The 13,730-nt window shown below is 53.1% G+C and overlaps 1 protein-coding gene across 5 annotated transcripts in view; it reads left to right on the top strand.

Annotated features, from left to right (window-relative positions):
* The window catches only part of ATP9A (ATPase phospholipid transporting 9A (putative)), a 124,083-nt gene that overhangs the window by 97,503 nt on the left and 12,850 nt on the right, over positions 1–13,730 (top strand). For all 5 annotated transcript variants that reach the window (XR_011489670.1, XM_020888914.2, XM_070472763.1 and 2 more), the window contains exons 17-23: positions 734–817; positions 2,149–2,319; positions 5,299–5,397; positions 7,948–8,037; positions 8,116–8,260; positions 9,148–9,212; positions 11,824–11,979. Coding sequence is in view for 4 of the 5 variants with exons in the window: in XM_020888914.2 (XP_020744573.2) it covers positions 734–817; positions 2,149–2,319; positions 5,299–5,397; positions 7,948–8,037; positions 8,116–8,260; positions 9,148–9,212; positions 11,824–11,979 (810 nt within the window). In the remaining variant the exon portion in view is untranslated. The remainder of the gene's footprint in view (positions 1–733; positions 818–2,148; positions 2,320–5,298; positions 5,398–7,947; positions 8,038–8,115; positions 8,261–9,147; positions 9,213–11,823; positions 11,980–13,730) is intronic.

Below are 13,730 nucleotides of genomic sequence, written 5' to 3'. Positions count from 1 at the left end.
CCTTCTCTGAAATGACCTTTCTGCACTTTGCCACCTTCAGTGTCTGTTGGGAACAAGGCCCTGGGTCCATTGCATCCTCAGGGCAAGTGGTCATACAGGGATGTGGGTACCGGGAGGTGGGCATCGTGGGGCCCAGCCCAGGCTGCCTTGTCCTGGGTTGTGATGTGGGAACTAGCCATAGCCTGGAGGGAAGGAGCTGCCCGTGTCTCAGGCCGTTTCTGTGTCACCTCAGCCCCAGGTGAAGAAGTCACATTTTAAACTCAATAATAATAAATTCCTAATTAGCGAGATAATAATCCCACATGCCAACAGGAGCTGGCCGTGCAGGTAACTCAGTTGACTGAGACAGGCCAGGATGTGTTTTCCGGCAGGGCCACACTGTGTGTGTTAAACATATCGGCAGCATGCTGACAACTGTGTTTCATGGGAACAGCCGCCTTGCAGTGTCTTTGACTGTGGTCATTTGGGACAGTGCTTTTGTCAGAGGTTCAGGTTTTCCAATGAGGCAGAAATATCCAGATTTAAGTCAGACTGCATTGACTTAAATTTTGAACCCCTTTTAGAAGGTTTGCTCAGGGAGACAGCTTTAGGAAAAAGCAGTGTTGTGATTTGCCAGGGTCCTTCCTGGACTGGAAGGGGGTCCCATTGGCCTCAGCCTCCAGCCAGCCCCAGGGAGAGGTGGGGACTCGGAGCTCTCGGGACGGCTCTCCGCTGACCGGGGTCTGCATTTCAGTGTGGAAACATGGCCCGAGAGGGGCTCCGGGTGCTCGTGGTGGCGAAGAAGTCTCTAGCAGAGGAGCAGTATCAAGACTTCGAGGTAAGGGGTTCTGTGGCTTTTCTGCTGGCTTTGAGTCCCGCCCCCCTCACCATCTTCCCTCCCTTCCTTCTGCTCTGGCCCAGACCCACGTCACTTCTGAGCACACCAGGTTCTTCTCTCTGCCTAGAACTCTCCTCCCTCATGGAACTCCATGGCCCCCCTCCCTTGCTGCCTTTGGGTCTCAGCTCAAATGCTTCCCCCTCCGGGAAGTCTTCCTGGATCCTCATCTAAGGCAGTCCCACCCCATCCCTTCCCACTGTCACCCTGTTGAGCTTTCTTCATTTGCATTTATCAACAGCTATAATATGATAACTTTGTGTGTGTATTTCAACATTCTTTTTAATATCTTCTTTTTGGAATAAAATCTTCTTGAGAGCAAAGACTTTGTTGGTCTGGCTTGCTCTTGTACCCCAGCACTTAGGGTCATCATTGTAAATCTTCTAGGAAATTTGAAGTGAAACCTTCAAATTTGAAATGGTTAACTTTCTTGGGGCTCTGATTTTTTTTAAGCTGTAGAAAGTATTGGATGTGAACTAGGTCACTGACTTTCACAGCCAAGGCTTCCGGTATAAATCTGTCTTGTTAATTGTAACCCTGTCGCATGGACTGTGTATTCCTCGAGGGGGGTCCTTGTGGTACCCCCTGTCCTGGCACAAAGCTGGATGACTGTATTTATACATGACTGGAAGGGAGGGGGAGCAGGTTGCAGAGAGAGGCTTCTGGGGCTCTTGCTCTGCTCCACCCGGAGACACTGTGCTTCAGTCTGTCCCGTTCACACGCGTGAGTTCTCTGTGAAGTTTGATTTAACAGGAGTTCTAGCCCGGAATGCATTCTGCCGTTTTTTCAACTTCAAAGGCATATACTTTAAAATGACTGTATCCTTGCTAACCGTATAAAGAAGGGATAAACAGGTGGGTTGGGTCGATAGTCTTTGGAAGTGGGACTTCATCTTTAGACAACTTAGTTCTTGGTTACAGCGTATATTTATGGGGGAGAGCCTACTGTTTTCTGAGGTCTAGAGGTGTGCTCACCCTTGAGAAAACTCTGTCCAGTTGGGGCTGTTGCTGTCTCTTCATGGAGGAAGACAGCTGAGGCTCCGAGAAGTTTAGTGACCGGCTGGGAGTTGCACAGCAGGTGAGCGCGGAGCAGAGGGTGGCACTCTGGTCTCTCCGCCTCCAGTGTCTGGATCGATGAACTTGGAAGGAGGCCGAAGATCTCAGTTTCACCACTTTGAGGCTCACCCAGGGGCTGGAGTTCCTGCCCTGTATGGGCCTGGCCTGCCTTGCACCTCCCCACCGCACGGCGTGACTGTGTTCCCTGCTGTGTCCCAGGCCCGCTATGTCCAGGCCAAGCTGAGCGTGCACGACCGCTCCCTGAAAGTGGCCACGGTGATCGAGAGCCTGGAGATGGAGATGGAGCTGCTGTGCCTGACGGGTGTGGAGGACCAGCTGCAGGCGGATGTGAGGCCCACCCTGGAGACGCTGAGGAACGCCGGCATCAAGGTACGGCGAGCCTGCTGCCTGGCAGCAAACTCCGGACTCGGGCGAGTGGTCTCTTCAGTGGAGGGTGAACATTAGAGACGGGGCAGAGGGTGGCAGCAGTGACTGGGAGCACAGGAACCAGATTCAGACGGCGACCTGAGGCGCTCCGTCCTTCCTGCTCTGACAGCCCGCTTTCCTTTCGCTGGCGGCTGCCCCTCTGCGCGCTGGGTTCCGTGAGGGCAGGACCGGGCGCTTCACCTTAGCTGAGGACCGCGGTGTCCTGCACGCCTGGGGTGCCTGTTACATCCTTGTTGAGTGGCCGGCCAGCCGTCTGTGTTATGGTCTAGGCGAGTGAGCGACCACCTGCCCCACAAACTGCCGTGTTTGCGTTTTCGTCTTCGCCTGTTCGGGGGCCACAGCTCACATCCCGTCGTTTAACCTGGAGGGGCCAGTAGAGGGTGCCTGGGGAGCGGGCTCCACCTCAGTGGACCCAAGAAAGGGGTTCGCAAACTCCCGGGTTAGAGGGTGAAAGTGTTAGCTGCTCAGTCCTGACCGACTCTTGGTGACCCCATGGACTGTCGCCCGCCAGGCTCCTCTGTCCATGGAGTTCTCCAGGCAAGAACACTGGAGTGGGCTGCCACTCCCTGCTCCTGGGGATCTTCCCAACCCAGGGATCGAACCTGGGTTTCCTGCACTGCAGGCAGATTCTCTACCATCTGAGCCACCGGGAAGCCCGATGGGTTAGAAGCTCCTGAAGATAACGTAGGTTAGTGGCCTATCTCTACCCAGCTACATTCCAGGGCCCCCGTCTGGCAGGAGTCCTTATGAGCAGGATGGTGTGAACAAGAGGGATGAGGCCTGCGGTCATAAACCAGCTCCGGCCACCTTCTAGCCCACGGGGGCGCACACGTGTGTGGGCGTGTCTCATTGCACACCAAACTGTCACTTGTCTTTGGCCCACAGGCCTGGCTCATTGCAAGGAAATTGCCAGTGAGATCTCATTTCTGCACAAAGTCTGACATCAGAGAGGCCCACTTCTGACGCCTTGGGGCCTGTCGTGTTTGTTCCTGCCAGTTTCTAAAACGTCTCCTCTAGGAACCTGGGAGATTCCAAGTTTCTGCCATTGGCTTTGTCCTGAGGTTTTTTTCCCTCCTTAAAACCATTCTCTCCAAAAGCAGTGTTTTATTCATCGCGCATGCACTGGACTTCTGCTGGTTTCCATCGTGAGAGGGGAGGGCGTGGAGTGTACAGTTAGGGGTCCGGCTAGCTTGTCATGAGGGTCTAATGTGTGGTCTTTCACAGGCCGGGAGGCGTTAGAACTTGGGAACTTCCACTTCACTCCCTTCCCGGGTGCAGCCCCCCAGGCCGCGCGAGGTGGCTTCACACGCAGGCTCTCCTGCCGGGAACCGCGGGCCTGGGACTGGAGCTTCCCCTTGGGGCCCCGCCTGTGTTCTGGCGTGGGGCACAGCCTCAGTGCGCTCAGGACTTTCCGTGGTTTTCTAGAACTCTAGCCTTCTAGCTCCTGTCCCGGGGTTTGCCCTCTTACAAAGAACCCTGAAGACTGGCGCTGAACTGGGATCACATAAAACATTGTTATTTATTTATCTATTTTTGTGCACATGTTATTTATCTTTAATTGGAGTATAATTGTCTTACAGTGTTGTGTTGGTTCCTGCCACACCTCAGCATGAATCAGCCAGCGGCATACATGTGCCCCCTCCCCCTTGAACAGCAGCACTGTCTTTAAGACCAGGTGGGGAGGTGGAGGGAGCACACCACCGTTCTCTGGGAGTCAAATCCAGAGGCACGGGGCCCCCAGCAGGGCCTGGTGCCTTCATCCCGGCCATTTCACTGCCTGGGGGTTCAAATCCTGCCTCCCCACCGACGACTTCTGTGGTTCTTGACTGGTGGCCTGACTTCACAGCGTCTCCGTTTCCTGTCTCAAGGGTTTGTGAAGGGACAGTGCCCTGAACACTTGGTTAAATGCACAGCGCTGAAGCGGTGCCTGGCACAGTGAAGAAGCTTCACGGTTATTTTCTTCCCTGCTCTTCCCCTCATGCCGAGGTGTCCCTGTCCCGTGACTCTAAGGTGCCCCCACCCCACCACCCCTCCTGGGAGCAGAGAGAACAGAGAGTTAATGAGTGAACAAGCGGAGCAGGAAGCACGTTGGTTTAGACTCTGCAGGTCTGGGTTCTGGGCCTGGTGGGGACAGGGGCTAGCTGTGACTTTGGGGAGCTCACCTACCCTGTCTGAGCCCACAGCAGTGAGACACAGCGTGTTCTGTTCCAAGGTGACGTGGACCTGGCGTGTTTACTGTTGGCAGGTCACAGTTAGGGTGACGCTCCCTGGGGCTTCCATGTTGGCTCAGATGGTGAAGAATCTGCCTGCAACGCAGGAGACTCAGGTTTGACCCCTGGGTCAGGAAGATCCCCTGCAGAAGGGAATGGCTACCCACTCCAGTATTCTTGCCTGGAGAATTCCATGGATGGAGGAGCTTGGCGGGCTACAGTCCACGAGGTCGTGAAGAGTCAAACAGGACTGAGCAACTAAACACTTTCACTTTCCGGCCCCCTGAGATCACACAGGGGCATCCGACTCCGTAGAAAGACCCCGTGTAATGTGACAAATCAGGGTTTCTTGTAGGACATGGGCGTGACCCCCCATCCATACAGCCTTCCCCTTTGTTGAGATTATTTACTGATTTAAGAAAAATTCCCAGAAGGGGGATTAGGCGGGCAGAGGTGGGCTTCACGATGTCTGCCAGAGCACGTGCCGGTTTCCCGGAAGCGCTGCACCAGCTTTTGCTCCTCCAGCAGCGGGTGCACAGGGTCTTGAAGCCCTTGAACCAGGGCCTTCCCTGTGGTGCTTCGGGGACATTGTAAGCCTCGAGGTAGTTGGAGCTCGTCAGTTCAGCATGACGTGTTTGGAAACCCAGCTGACCTGGGCGACAGGCCGGCTTGAAGGCTAACTGAGGGGACGTCTTCCCTGCGGTCATTTCAGGTTTGGATGCTGACGGGGGACAAGCTGGAGACAGCCACATGCACAGCGAAGAACGCACACCTGGTGACCAGGAGCCAGGACGTCCACATCTTCCGGCCGGTAAAGGGTCCTCTGCCTCTGGGTGGGGGCGGGGGTAGGACGCTGTGTTTGCCCTGTAACCTCATAATCTCCCGTGGGCCCCTCCAGGGGGAGGGGAAGGACGTTAACCACCGAGGGTTGGGGGAGCTCAGGGCCCTGGTTTGGGTGGACTTACTGAATGGCCTGGCTGAGGCTGAAGGATCCCTTCTGGAGGTGGCGCGGGGGCTCCTGGTGCCCACCCCGCGTTAACCCATGTTCTTGACCTGCAGGGGGCCGTGGTCCCTTGGAGAAGCTGATGGGATGCAGATAAGCTCATACACGTGAAACTGTGTAGATGAGTCTAGGGTTTCACTGAACCCTTGAAAGCCAAGTCCTCAGATAGGAGATAAATTCAAGATCACAGATACTGGCCTGTGCGCGTTTCTGCAGGCAACCCCTGAGGAGCCTTTGGAGGAGGCATGGTGGCTGGCAGAGGAGAGCGCCCTGCCCTGGTTGCAGGCCATGGCTGGCAGAGGAGAGGAGCCGCCCATGGCCAAACAGCGCAGGCAGGGGGAGCCACTCCCAGTTTCGAAGCCGAGGACTGTGATTGGCTTTACTGGGTCGCGGGGCGAGAGCCACCGGCTCTCCTTTGGGGCCGAATATCATGGTCCTGCTTATCTGCCATCAGAGCCAAACAGCTGGGGGTTCTCTACATGTTCTAGGGGTCTCCCCCACCACCACCCCTACCTTTGGTCCATAGCACATTGAAGCTTTAAGAAATCTGGCAGTTTCTGGAATAGCCCGACCAGCACCACGTAGAGGCAGATACAGTGGCTCCCCACTGTCCATGAATTCTGTATTTGCAAATCTGCCCACTCATTAAAATTCATTTGTGACCCAAAAATCAATACTCGAGCTGCTTTCAGAGTTGTATCTGGACGTGCACAGTGGCATCATCTGGCAAGCAGCTTCCCGGCTGAGGTGGAGTCAGGCGATGCTCTGCCGTCTAGTCTCAGGCCTCGATGGACGCAGGGGCCCCAGTCTGTTCATTGCGCCTGCGGTTTCAGCTGAGCACACAGCTAAGATGGTCCCCAGCGCACAGCTGAGCGCTGACCGTGTCCCTGCGTGCACGGAGGCTGTGCTGTGCTTCCCAGAGATCAGCCTCCTTCAGGTGTGAGTCTCAGTCCTGTTGGCCACGAGTCTGGGCTAATGAATCAGCTACACCTCTGTGTATTACTAAAGAAATTTTTGAGGTGTAGTTGATGTACAAAGTTACATGTTTCACATGTGCAACATATTGGTTTATAGTTTTTTAAATGGCATATGGAGAAGGAAATGGCAGTCCACTCCAGTATTCTTGCCTGGAGAATCTCATGGACAGAAGACCCCGGTGGTCCATGGGGTCACACAGAGTCGGCCACGACTGAAGCAACTTAGCATGCACTACATGTATAATTATGAAATACCGGCTAGACTCCGTGTGTTACACAGTAGAGCCTTGTAGCTTGTATATTGTTTGCACAGTAGTTTGTGTCTTTTAATCCTTTACCCCATCTTGCCCCTCCTCTTCCCTCTCTTCACTGGTCACAATTAATGTGTTCTCTGTATCTGTCTCTTTATATTCATCAGTTTTATTTTTCAGATTCCACATATAAGTGACATCATACAGAATTTATCTTTGACTTATTTCAGCAGTATATATTTTCAAAGATGTCTTTAAACTGAGACATGTAGAAAGCAAACTTGTGTATTGACGAACGGACAAAAATATTGTGACCAGAGGCTTGCAAGAGCCTAGCCCTGTATCTTCCCCAGGAGCAGGGGTTCAGTAATCACAAACTGAGTGTTCACAGCGATTTTATAGAGCCTAACTGTTGCACATAATGAGAACACACTGTATGTTCTAGGATTCAGGGGTGGCAGACTATGGCCTGTGTGCTGGTCACCTGTTTTTATAAATAAAGTTTTATCTAAATATAAGTTCTGCCCATCTGTTTAGGATTATCTGGCTGCTTTGGCAGTGTACAGCAGAGTGGGGTAGTTGTGGCAGACTCTGTGGCCCACAGAGCGTATCATATTTAACACCTGATTCGAGCCAGCCACCCTGCCGGAAGCCTGGCTTCCGAGGCCTGCTTGAAATGGACTGGCTGTGCTCCTCCAGCCAGAACACACCGTGCCCTGCATCTGTTTCCTCACACCTACAGTGGAGCCTGGAAGAGCCCCTGTGAGAAATAAAGAGGGTGGAAGTGTAGGAAGAGTGCTGAGCGTGGTGCTGGGCACAGGTTGGAAGGATGCAGGAAGAGTGCTGAGCGTGGTGCTGGGCACAGGTTGAAAGGACGCTGGCTCTTTGCTCTTCCCTTGATTTACGTGGTCCCAGCCTTCCTGGGGGAAACGTGCGGGGACGGTTGGTGTGCAGACCCCCATGATTCCCACAGCCACAGCAAACAGGGTCTGCTCTGGCTTGGGGGTCAGTGGCAGGGGACGGTGGGGTTCTAGGCGGGGAACCTGGCCCTCACGGGGCTCCAGGAGGTGGCCGCTTATTGTTCCCAGCGGCTCAGAGCACAAGGCCTCCTTCACTGCCTTCCCTTCCAGGTGACCAACCGTGGCGAGGCGCACCTGGAGCTGAACGCCTTCCGCAGGAAGCACGACTGCGCGCTGGTCATCTCCGGAGACTCCCTGGAGGTGGGCGCGGGGACCCCGGGAGCTGCCGCGGGGGCGGGGGGACCGTGGCTGACCCAGCCCCTCTCCCGTCGCCGCCAGGTGTGCCTCAAGTACTACGAGTACGAGTTCATGGAGCTGGCCTGCCAGTGCCCGGCGGTGGTCTGCTGCCGCTGCGCGCCCACGCAGAAGGCCCAGATCGTGCGTCTGCTCCAGGAGCGCACAGGGAGGCTGACCTGCGCAGTAGGTAGGCCCGCGGCCGCGCCCGCTCTCCTGCGGGGGACGGGCCCCACGGCTGCGCGTGACCCTGCAGGGGACGCCTGGCGACCTTTGGGGGACGGGCCCGCCGCCCCTGCGCCCGGTGACCTTCGGGGGCGGGGCCCCACGGCTGCACGCTTCAGGTTCCCAGGCCCCTTGACCCAGCCCATGACATTTATACCCCTTCCCCCCTTTGGCCCTGTTTCTGTCACCATTATTTTCAAATACTTCTGCCTGAGAAAGCGTCCAGGAGGACGCTGAGGGCGTTCCAGGCCTTCCTCCTCGGTTTGTGCTTTCAGTAGTGACCCCAGCGCAGCAAAGCCCCGGGGTGAAGAAGACCACACTGCCGAGCGGGGTCTGGGTCCGGTCTGCCGGTTTTCCCCAGCTGGGGGTCCACGGGGGTCCTCGTTTCCCCGTCCGGAGCTGGTCTCCTCATCCGTAGAAAGGGAGAGGACCCGCGGTTCCCTCGAGAGGTTTCGGAAGGGCGGTAGCCTTACGAGGCGCCTGCTGCAATCACAGTAAGCCGGGCAGCGTCTGTCATCGCTATTGATGACGGGACCCCCGCACTTCGGAGGCAGGGCCCGAGGGGCTGTAGACCCCCACGCGGAGTGGACACAGTCCCCTTGCTCAGTGACTCAGTGGCCAGGCCCCTCAGCCGGTCGCCCGGTCCCTCTGACTCTCAGCTCCTCTGCCTATAAACGAAGCAGCTGATCCTGCAGCCTGTTGCAGAAAGACTGAGCGGGCAGAACAGAACAGACACTTAGCCTGCGACAGGAGGCCGCGGTCGATGAGGCTGTGAAGGAGCTGTGAAAGGCGAGGTGGTTTCTCGCCTCTCCCCCCTTGCTGACCTTGCTCTCTGGTCTGTGCGCCCCGCAGGCGACGGCGGCAATGACGTCAGCATGATCCAGGAGTCGGACTGCGGCGTGGGCGTGGAGGGAAAGGTGAGCACGCATCGGGCACGCTGATTTCACCCGGGGGTCTGCATTAGGGCGTTAGGTAGTGGCCTCAGGACGGCAGAGGGGAGCCAATCTGCTCCACCAGCTGGGCTTTCTCTTTCCCTCCAAGATGCAGCTTCGATGCTTTTGGAAATTCTCGATTAGAATTACAGAGCCTAAGGAACCAGGTATGGTATTACCTGGTGTTACTACCTGAAAGAGATCCGTCTCACGGTATCTTAGAGACAAATGCTGAGTCTTTGCTTGCCCAGACCTAATTTCTTTTAAAGTGTCTCGCTACATTCTTAGGGTGCAGCGAATGTCCTCCAATTCTTCCCTGGTAGTGTTGTGAGTAAAAGCGTTAGTTATCACACTGTGGATCGTCTCTCAGGGATTATGGAAGAATGGGGCATAGTTTGTTCCTTCCTAAAATGCTGTGACAGCTGCAGATTTTTAAAGGTTGTGTGTTACAGTCATTTTTCTTTTTCCTTCCCTGTCAACTGTGTGCCTTCCACTAATAGTTTGCCCTGCCCTCTGTCCTTTGTGACTTGAGATGACTGTAGGCCAGAAGGTTGGGCCCACATTTGTTAGCTCTGTGTTTGGAGTGAGAGTGTGGAGGCCTTGAATAAAGGCCAGAGATGTGCTCTATGCATTTTGTCCCATGCATTCATGCATCTGGATTTTCCACCAATTTTTTTTCCTTTCCACCTTTTTCGCCTGGTTTTCTGGTTCTCATCCAGTTGACAGTTGCTTGAAGTTACAGAGCCAACTGATCCTTGAAGAAGATGTTAGGTCTGAAATCTGTATGATTCCTTTAATGCAGGTTGTAAGAAGCACAGTTGAGGTTAATAGATGGAATTCTTTACACAATGTTGTATAGTACAAGAACATTTTCTCTTCCGTTAAAAATTGTAGTCTGCTTCTTTTCTTTTGTTTTTTGGAGTATAAAAGTGACAAGTGCTCACAGTAAAAAAACCACAACAATGTAGAAATGGGTCAAATGCATTTTTTTCTTTTAGACAGCTGCATCAAACTAGTAACACTGATTATTCTCTTAGAATTTTTGTCTATGTGTATACTACTTGTTATGGGAATGTATATAATTTATATGTACACACACAAATATACATGGGATTCCTAGGTGGCTCAGTGGTAAAGAATCTGCCTGCCAAGCAGGAGATGCAGGTTCGATCCTTGGGTCAGGAAGAGCCCCTGGAGGAGGAAATGGCAACCCACTCCAGTGTTCTTGCCTCTAAAATGCCATGGACGGGGAGCCGGGTGGGCTACAGTGCATGGGGTCGCAAACAATCGGATATGACTTAGCAACTAAACAACATATATACATACACCTTAACACACATATATATTATTCTCATGTATAATTTAACATTTAAAACATTATACTATGTTTTTTTTAAATGAAACTTGCCTAAATCTGCTGTAGCTTAGATTTCTTTGTACCTCAGTTTGTTGTTCTTAGATTTCTTTATACATCAGGACATGTAGATCCATCATTTTGTATATTTCCTCAAACTTTCTGTTTTGAAAAATGTAACTCCTTCAGAGAAGTCAGCTAGAACAGTGAGCACCTGTTTACTCTTTGCTTTAGTTTACCAGTTATTAGCGTTTTTGTCACATTCTCCTCCTAGTTCCCGCTCCCTCTGAATCAGCTGAAAGTAAGTTGCAGATATGTTACCCCTCAGTGCTTCAGCCTGGATCTCTTAAGAAAAAGGGCGTGTTTCTACATAAGGAAAATAGCATCAAAAAAAAGTGTAACATTGATATGATACTGTTACATAATATTCATGGTCTCATTTCTCCAGTGATCCTCAAAATGTTTAAAAAAGACATCTCCAGGAAGCGGTGAAGGCTCACACGCTGCATTTGTTTGCATGTCTTCATGTGTCTGCACTCTTCTCTGGTGGAGAATACTTCTCTCCGTCTGTTTTGTGGGACACTCATGTTTGAAGCATGCGGGGCAGTTGGAGAGCCGTCCCGTGGCGTCCGCGGGGCCGGTGGATGTGCTTGTGGGTCTGTGTTTTGGTGTACGGCGTACACAGGAGGGGCTTGTGCCTCTGTTTCACCACGCCAGGAGGCCATGACGTCCGTCTGTCCCGTGGATAGCGTCTGCCGTGTCCCTTTGAAAGAATCCCATAACATGGCTGCACTCTTAAGTTATTTCCAGTTCTATGGATGTGCAAAGCTGTGTTTGGGAATGTTCAGTTTAGTATCATTGGTAGCATCAGCCCCCCGCCCCCATATGTTTAACTCTTAAGGGAGCTGAGTGCTCAGAGCCTATCTTGGAATGATTCATTGCTCCTGACTCCCATTATGGGTTGGGCCTAACCCCCAAGGCTTAATACTAGATCCATTTGACTTCCCAATTATGACTATCTGTGCTTGGGAATGTTTTTTATTTAAATAAATTCCTCTCTTAAAATCACGTTTAGACTCAGACCACCAACTGTGTATAGCTGGAAGCCAAAGAATTTCTCTATTGAAGTTCTTCAAAGATCTCCTTACCAGTGTCTTGCTTTTTCAATTAAAAAAAAAATGTGTGTTTGCCTTGACCCGCCCCGTGCTCCTGATGGTGCCCGATTTCGACGTCCGGTCCCAGGAGGGCAAGCAGGCTTCATTGGCTGCCGACTTCTCCATCACTCAGTTCCGGCACCTCGGCCGCCTGCTCATGGTGCATGGCCGCAACAGCTACAAGCGCTCGGCCGCCCTCAGCCAGTTTGTCATCCACAGGAGCCTCTGCATCAGCACCATGCAGGTGGGTGGGCGGCCGTGGTGGGGGGTTGCTGTGGAGAGTGCCGGAGAAGCAGCAGGCCCCGCTTTGGAACGGTTCCCCCCGCCGAGCCAGTTCCAGTCCGCCACTCTGCACCGCCCCCACCCCCTCAACTCCGAAAGAGCTCCGAGCGCCTGCCTGGAGCCCTCCGTGTGGGGGCCGAGCTCCTGTGTGGGGGCCGAGGCTGTGCTTGCTCTGCAGAGCCTCAGCGGTGGGGCCTGGCCGGGCACGAGATGGACAGAGGTGTAGGTGAGCTGGGTTCGTGCATCGGGGTGAGTTGTCGTCCTTAGTTTGCCAGAGGGAATGATGCAGAGGTAAACACCAAATGAATACTCCAGCTCGGAGTTTTCCACATGCAGAATCAAGGACCTGCAGAGAGCAGCCATCGATGAACAGTGTATTTTTTTGAGAGCGTCCTTTACCATAGGCTGAGTGTTCATAATGCAGGGGCGCTTGCAGCCTTCTCTGTGGTCTGTGCCCATTCTACAGATGGGGAGGCTGAGCCTCAGTGAGGGTGGGAAATTGGTACCGTATCCCTCAGGGATTTAGTCTACCTGGGCAGGGGGCCCTGGTACCTGCTCTGTTAGTCCTGGGATCCCCTCTGCCCTCCATGGTGGGGGGCTGGTGTTGCCTCCACCGAAGGGGGCGCTTAGTGAGGGTGGTGCAGCCAGGGCATCTCAGCTCTGCCTCCAGCGCAGCCCGGCTGGGAGTCCCGTGTTCTCATCCCAGTCAGTCCTCAGGGAGCTGAAAGAGTTGGATACGCTCAGTCGTATCCGACTCTTTGTGACCCTGTGGATTGTAACCCATCAGGCTCCTCTGTCCGTGAAGTTCTCCAGGCTAGAACACTGTCCTGGGTTGCCATTTCTTACTCCAGGGGATCTTCCTGACTCACGGGTCAGACCCAGGGAGTAACATCTTGCTTTTTCACAGAGGATTCTAGAATGTATAAGGTATCTTCCCATCTTCTGTCTCCCCCAGCCCCTTCATAGTCTTGTCTTCAGGCCACGGCAGTGAAGTCATAATAGGGAGGAGGCCCAAAGCGGGGAAAGAAAATATTTGGGGTCTTGAACATCTATTGGCTGATTTTCTCCTTGGGCATTTAGGTAAAAAAGAACCCCAGTTAAATGGTGAGAACTTAGGGAACCCATATCCCCAGGTGTCTCTGAGACCTTGAGCAAGCCACGTTACCACTCTGGGCTTCGGTCTTTCCACCTGTCAAGGGGGCATCACTCTGTTCAAGGGTCTTGGCCCTTGCTCCGCAGAGAGGGCTACTTTGAGAAGCAGAGAGTTTTATTAAGGCATCAAGTGCTGAAGGCATCCTTACCATCATTAATAAAAGCAAAACAGGCTAATGTGTAAACCTAAGGTGAGGTTTTATCCTTTTACTTTTTTTATTGTGGTAAAAGTCACATAATATAAAACATTATTTTAACCACATTTAACTGCACACGTCAGTGGCTCTGAGTACGACATTCTCACAGTTGTGCAATTCTCATTATCATCCATCTCCTGAACTGCTCACTTTTCTAAACTGAGGCTCTGCCCGTTAAACACCAGCTCCCCATTCCTCCTCCCAGCCCCTGAAATCTCCCCGTGCACTTTCTGACTCTCTGAATTTGACTGTTCTCGGTTAAGGTGTTGTTTTAATTTGTGGGAAAGGCGTTTATTCATATGCAAAAGACACCCTGCCTTCAGACTCGAGTGGTGCTGCCTGATGTACATGAGAATCCACCCTC

The sequence above is a fragment of the Odocoileus virginianus genome, chromosome 9, assembly GCF_023699985.2.
Source record: "Odocoileus virginianus isolate 20LAN1187 ecotype Illinois chromosome 9, Ovbor_1.2, whole genome shotgun sequence".
Taxonomy (NCBI): Eukaryota; Metazoa; Chordata; class Mammalia; order Artiodactyla; family Cervidae; genus Odocoileus; species Odocoileus virginianus.
Note: the sequence above shows the minus strand (reverse complement) of the source record. Positions and strands in the feature narration are given on the sequence as shown.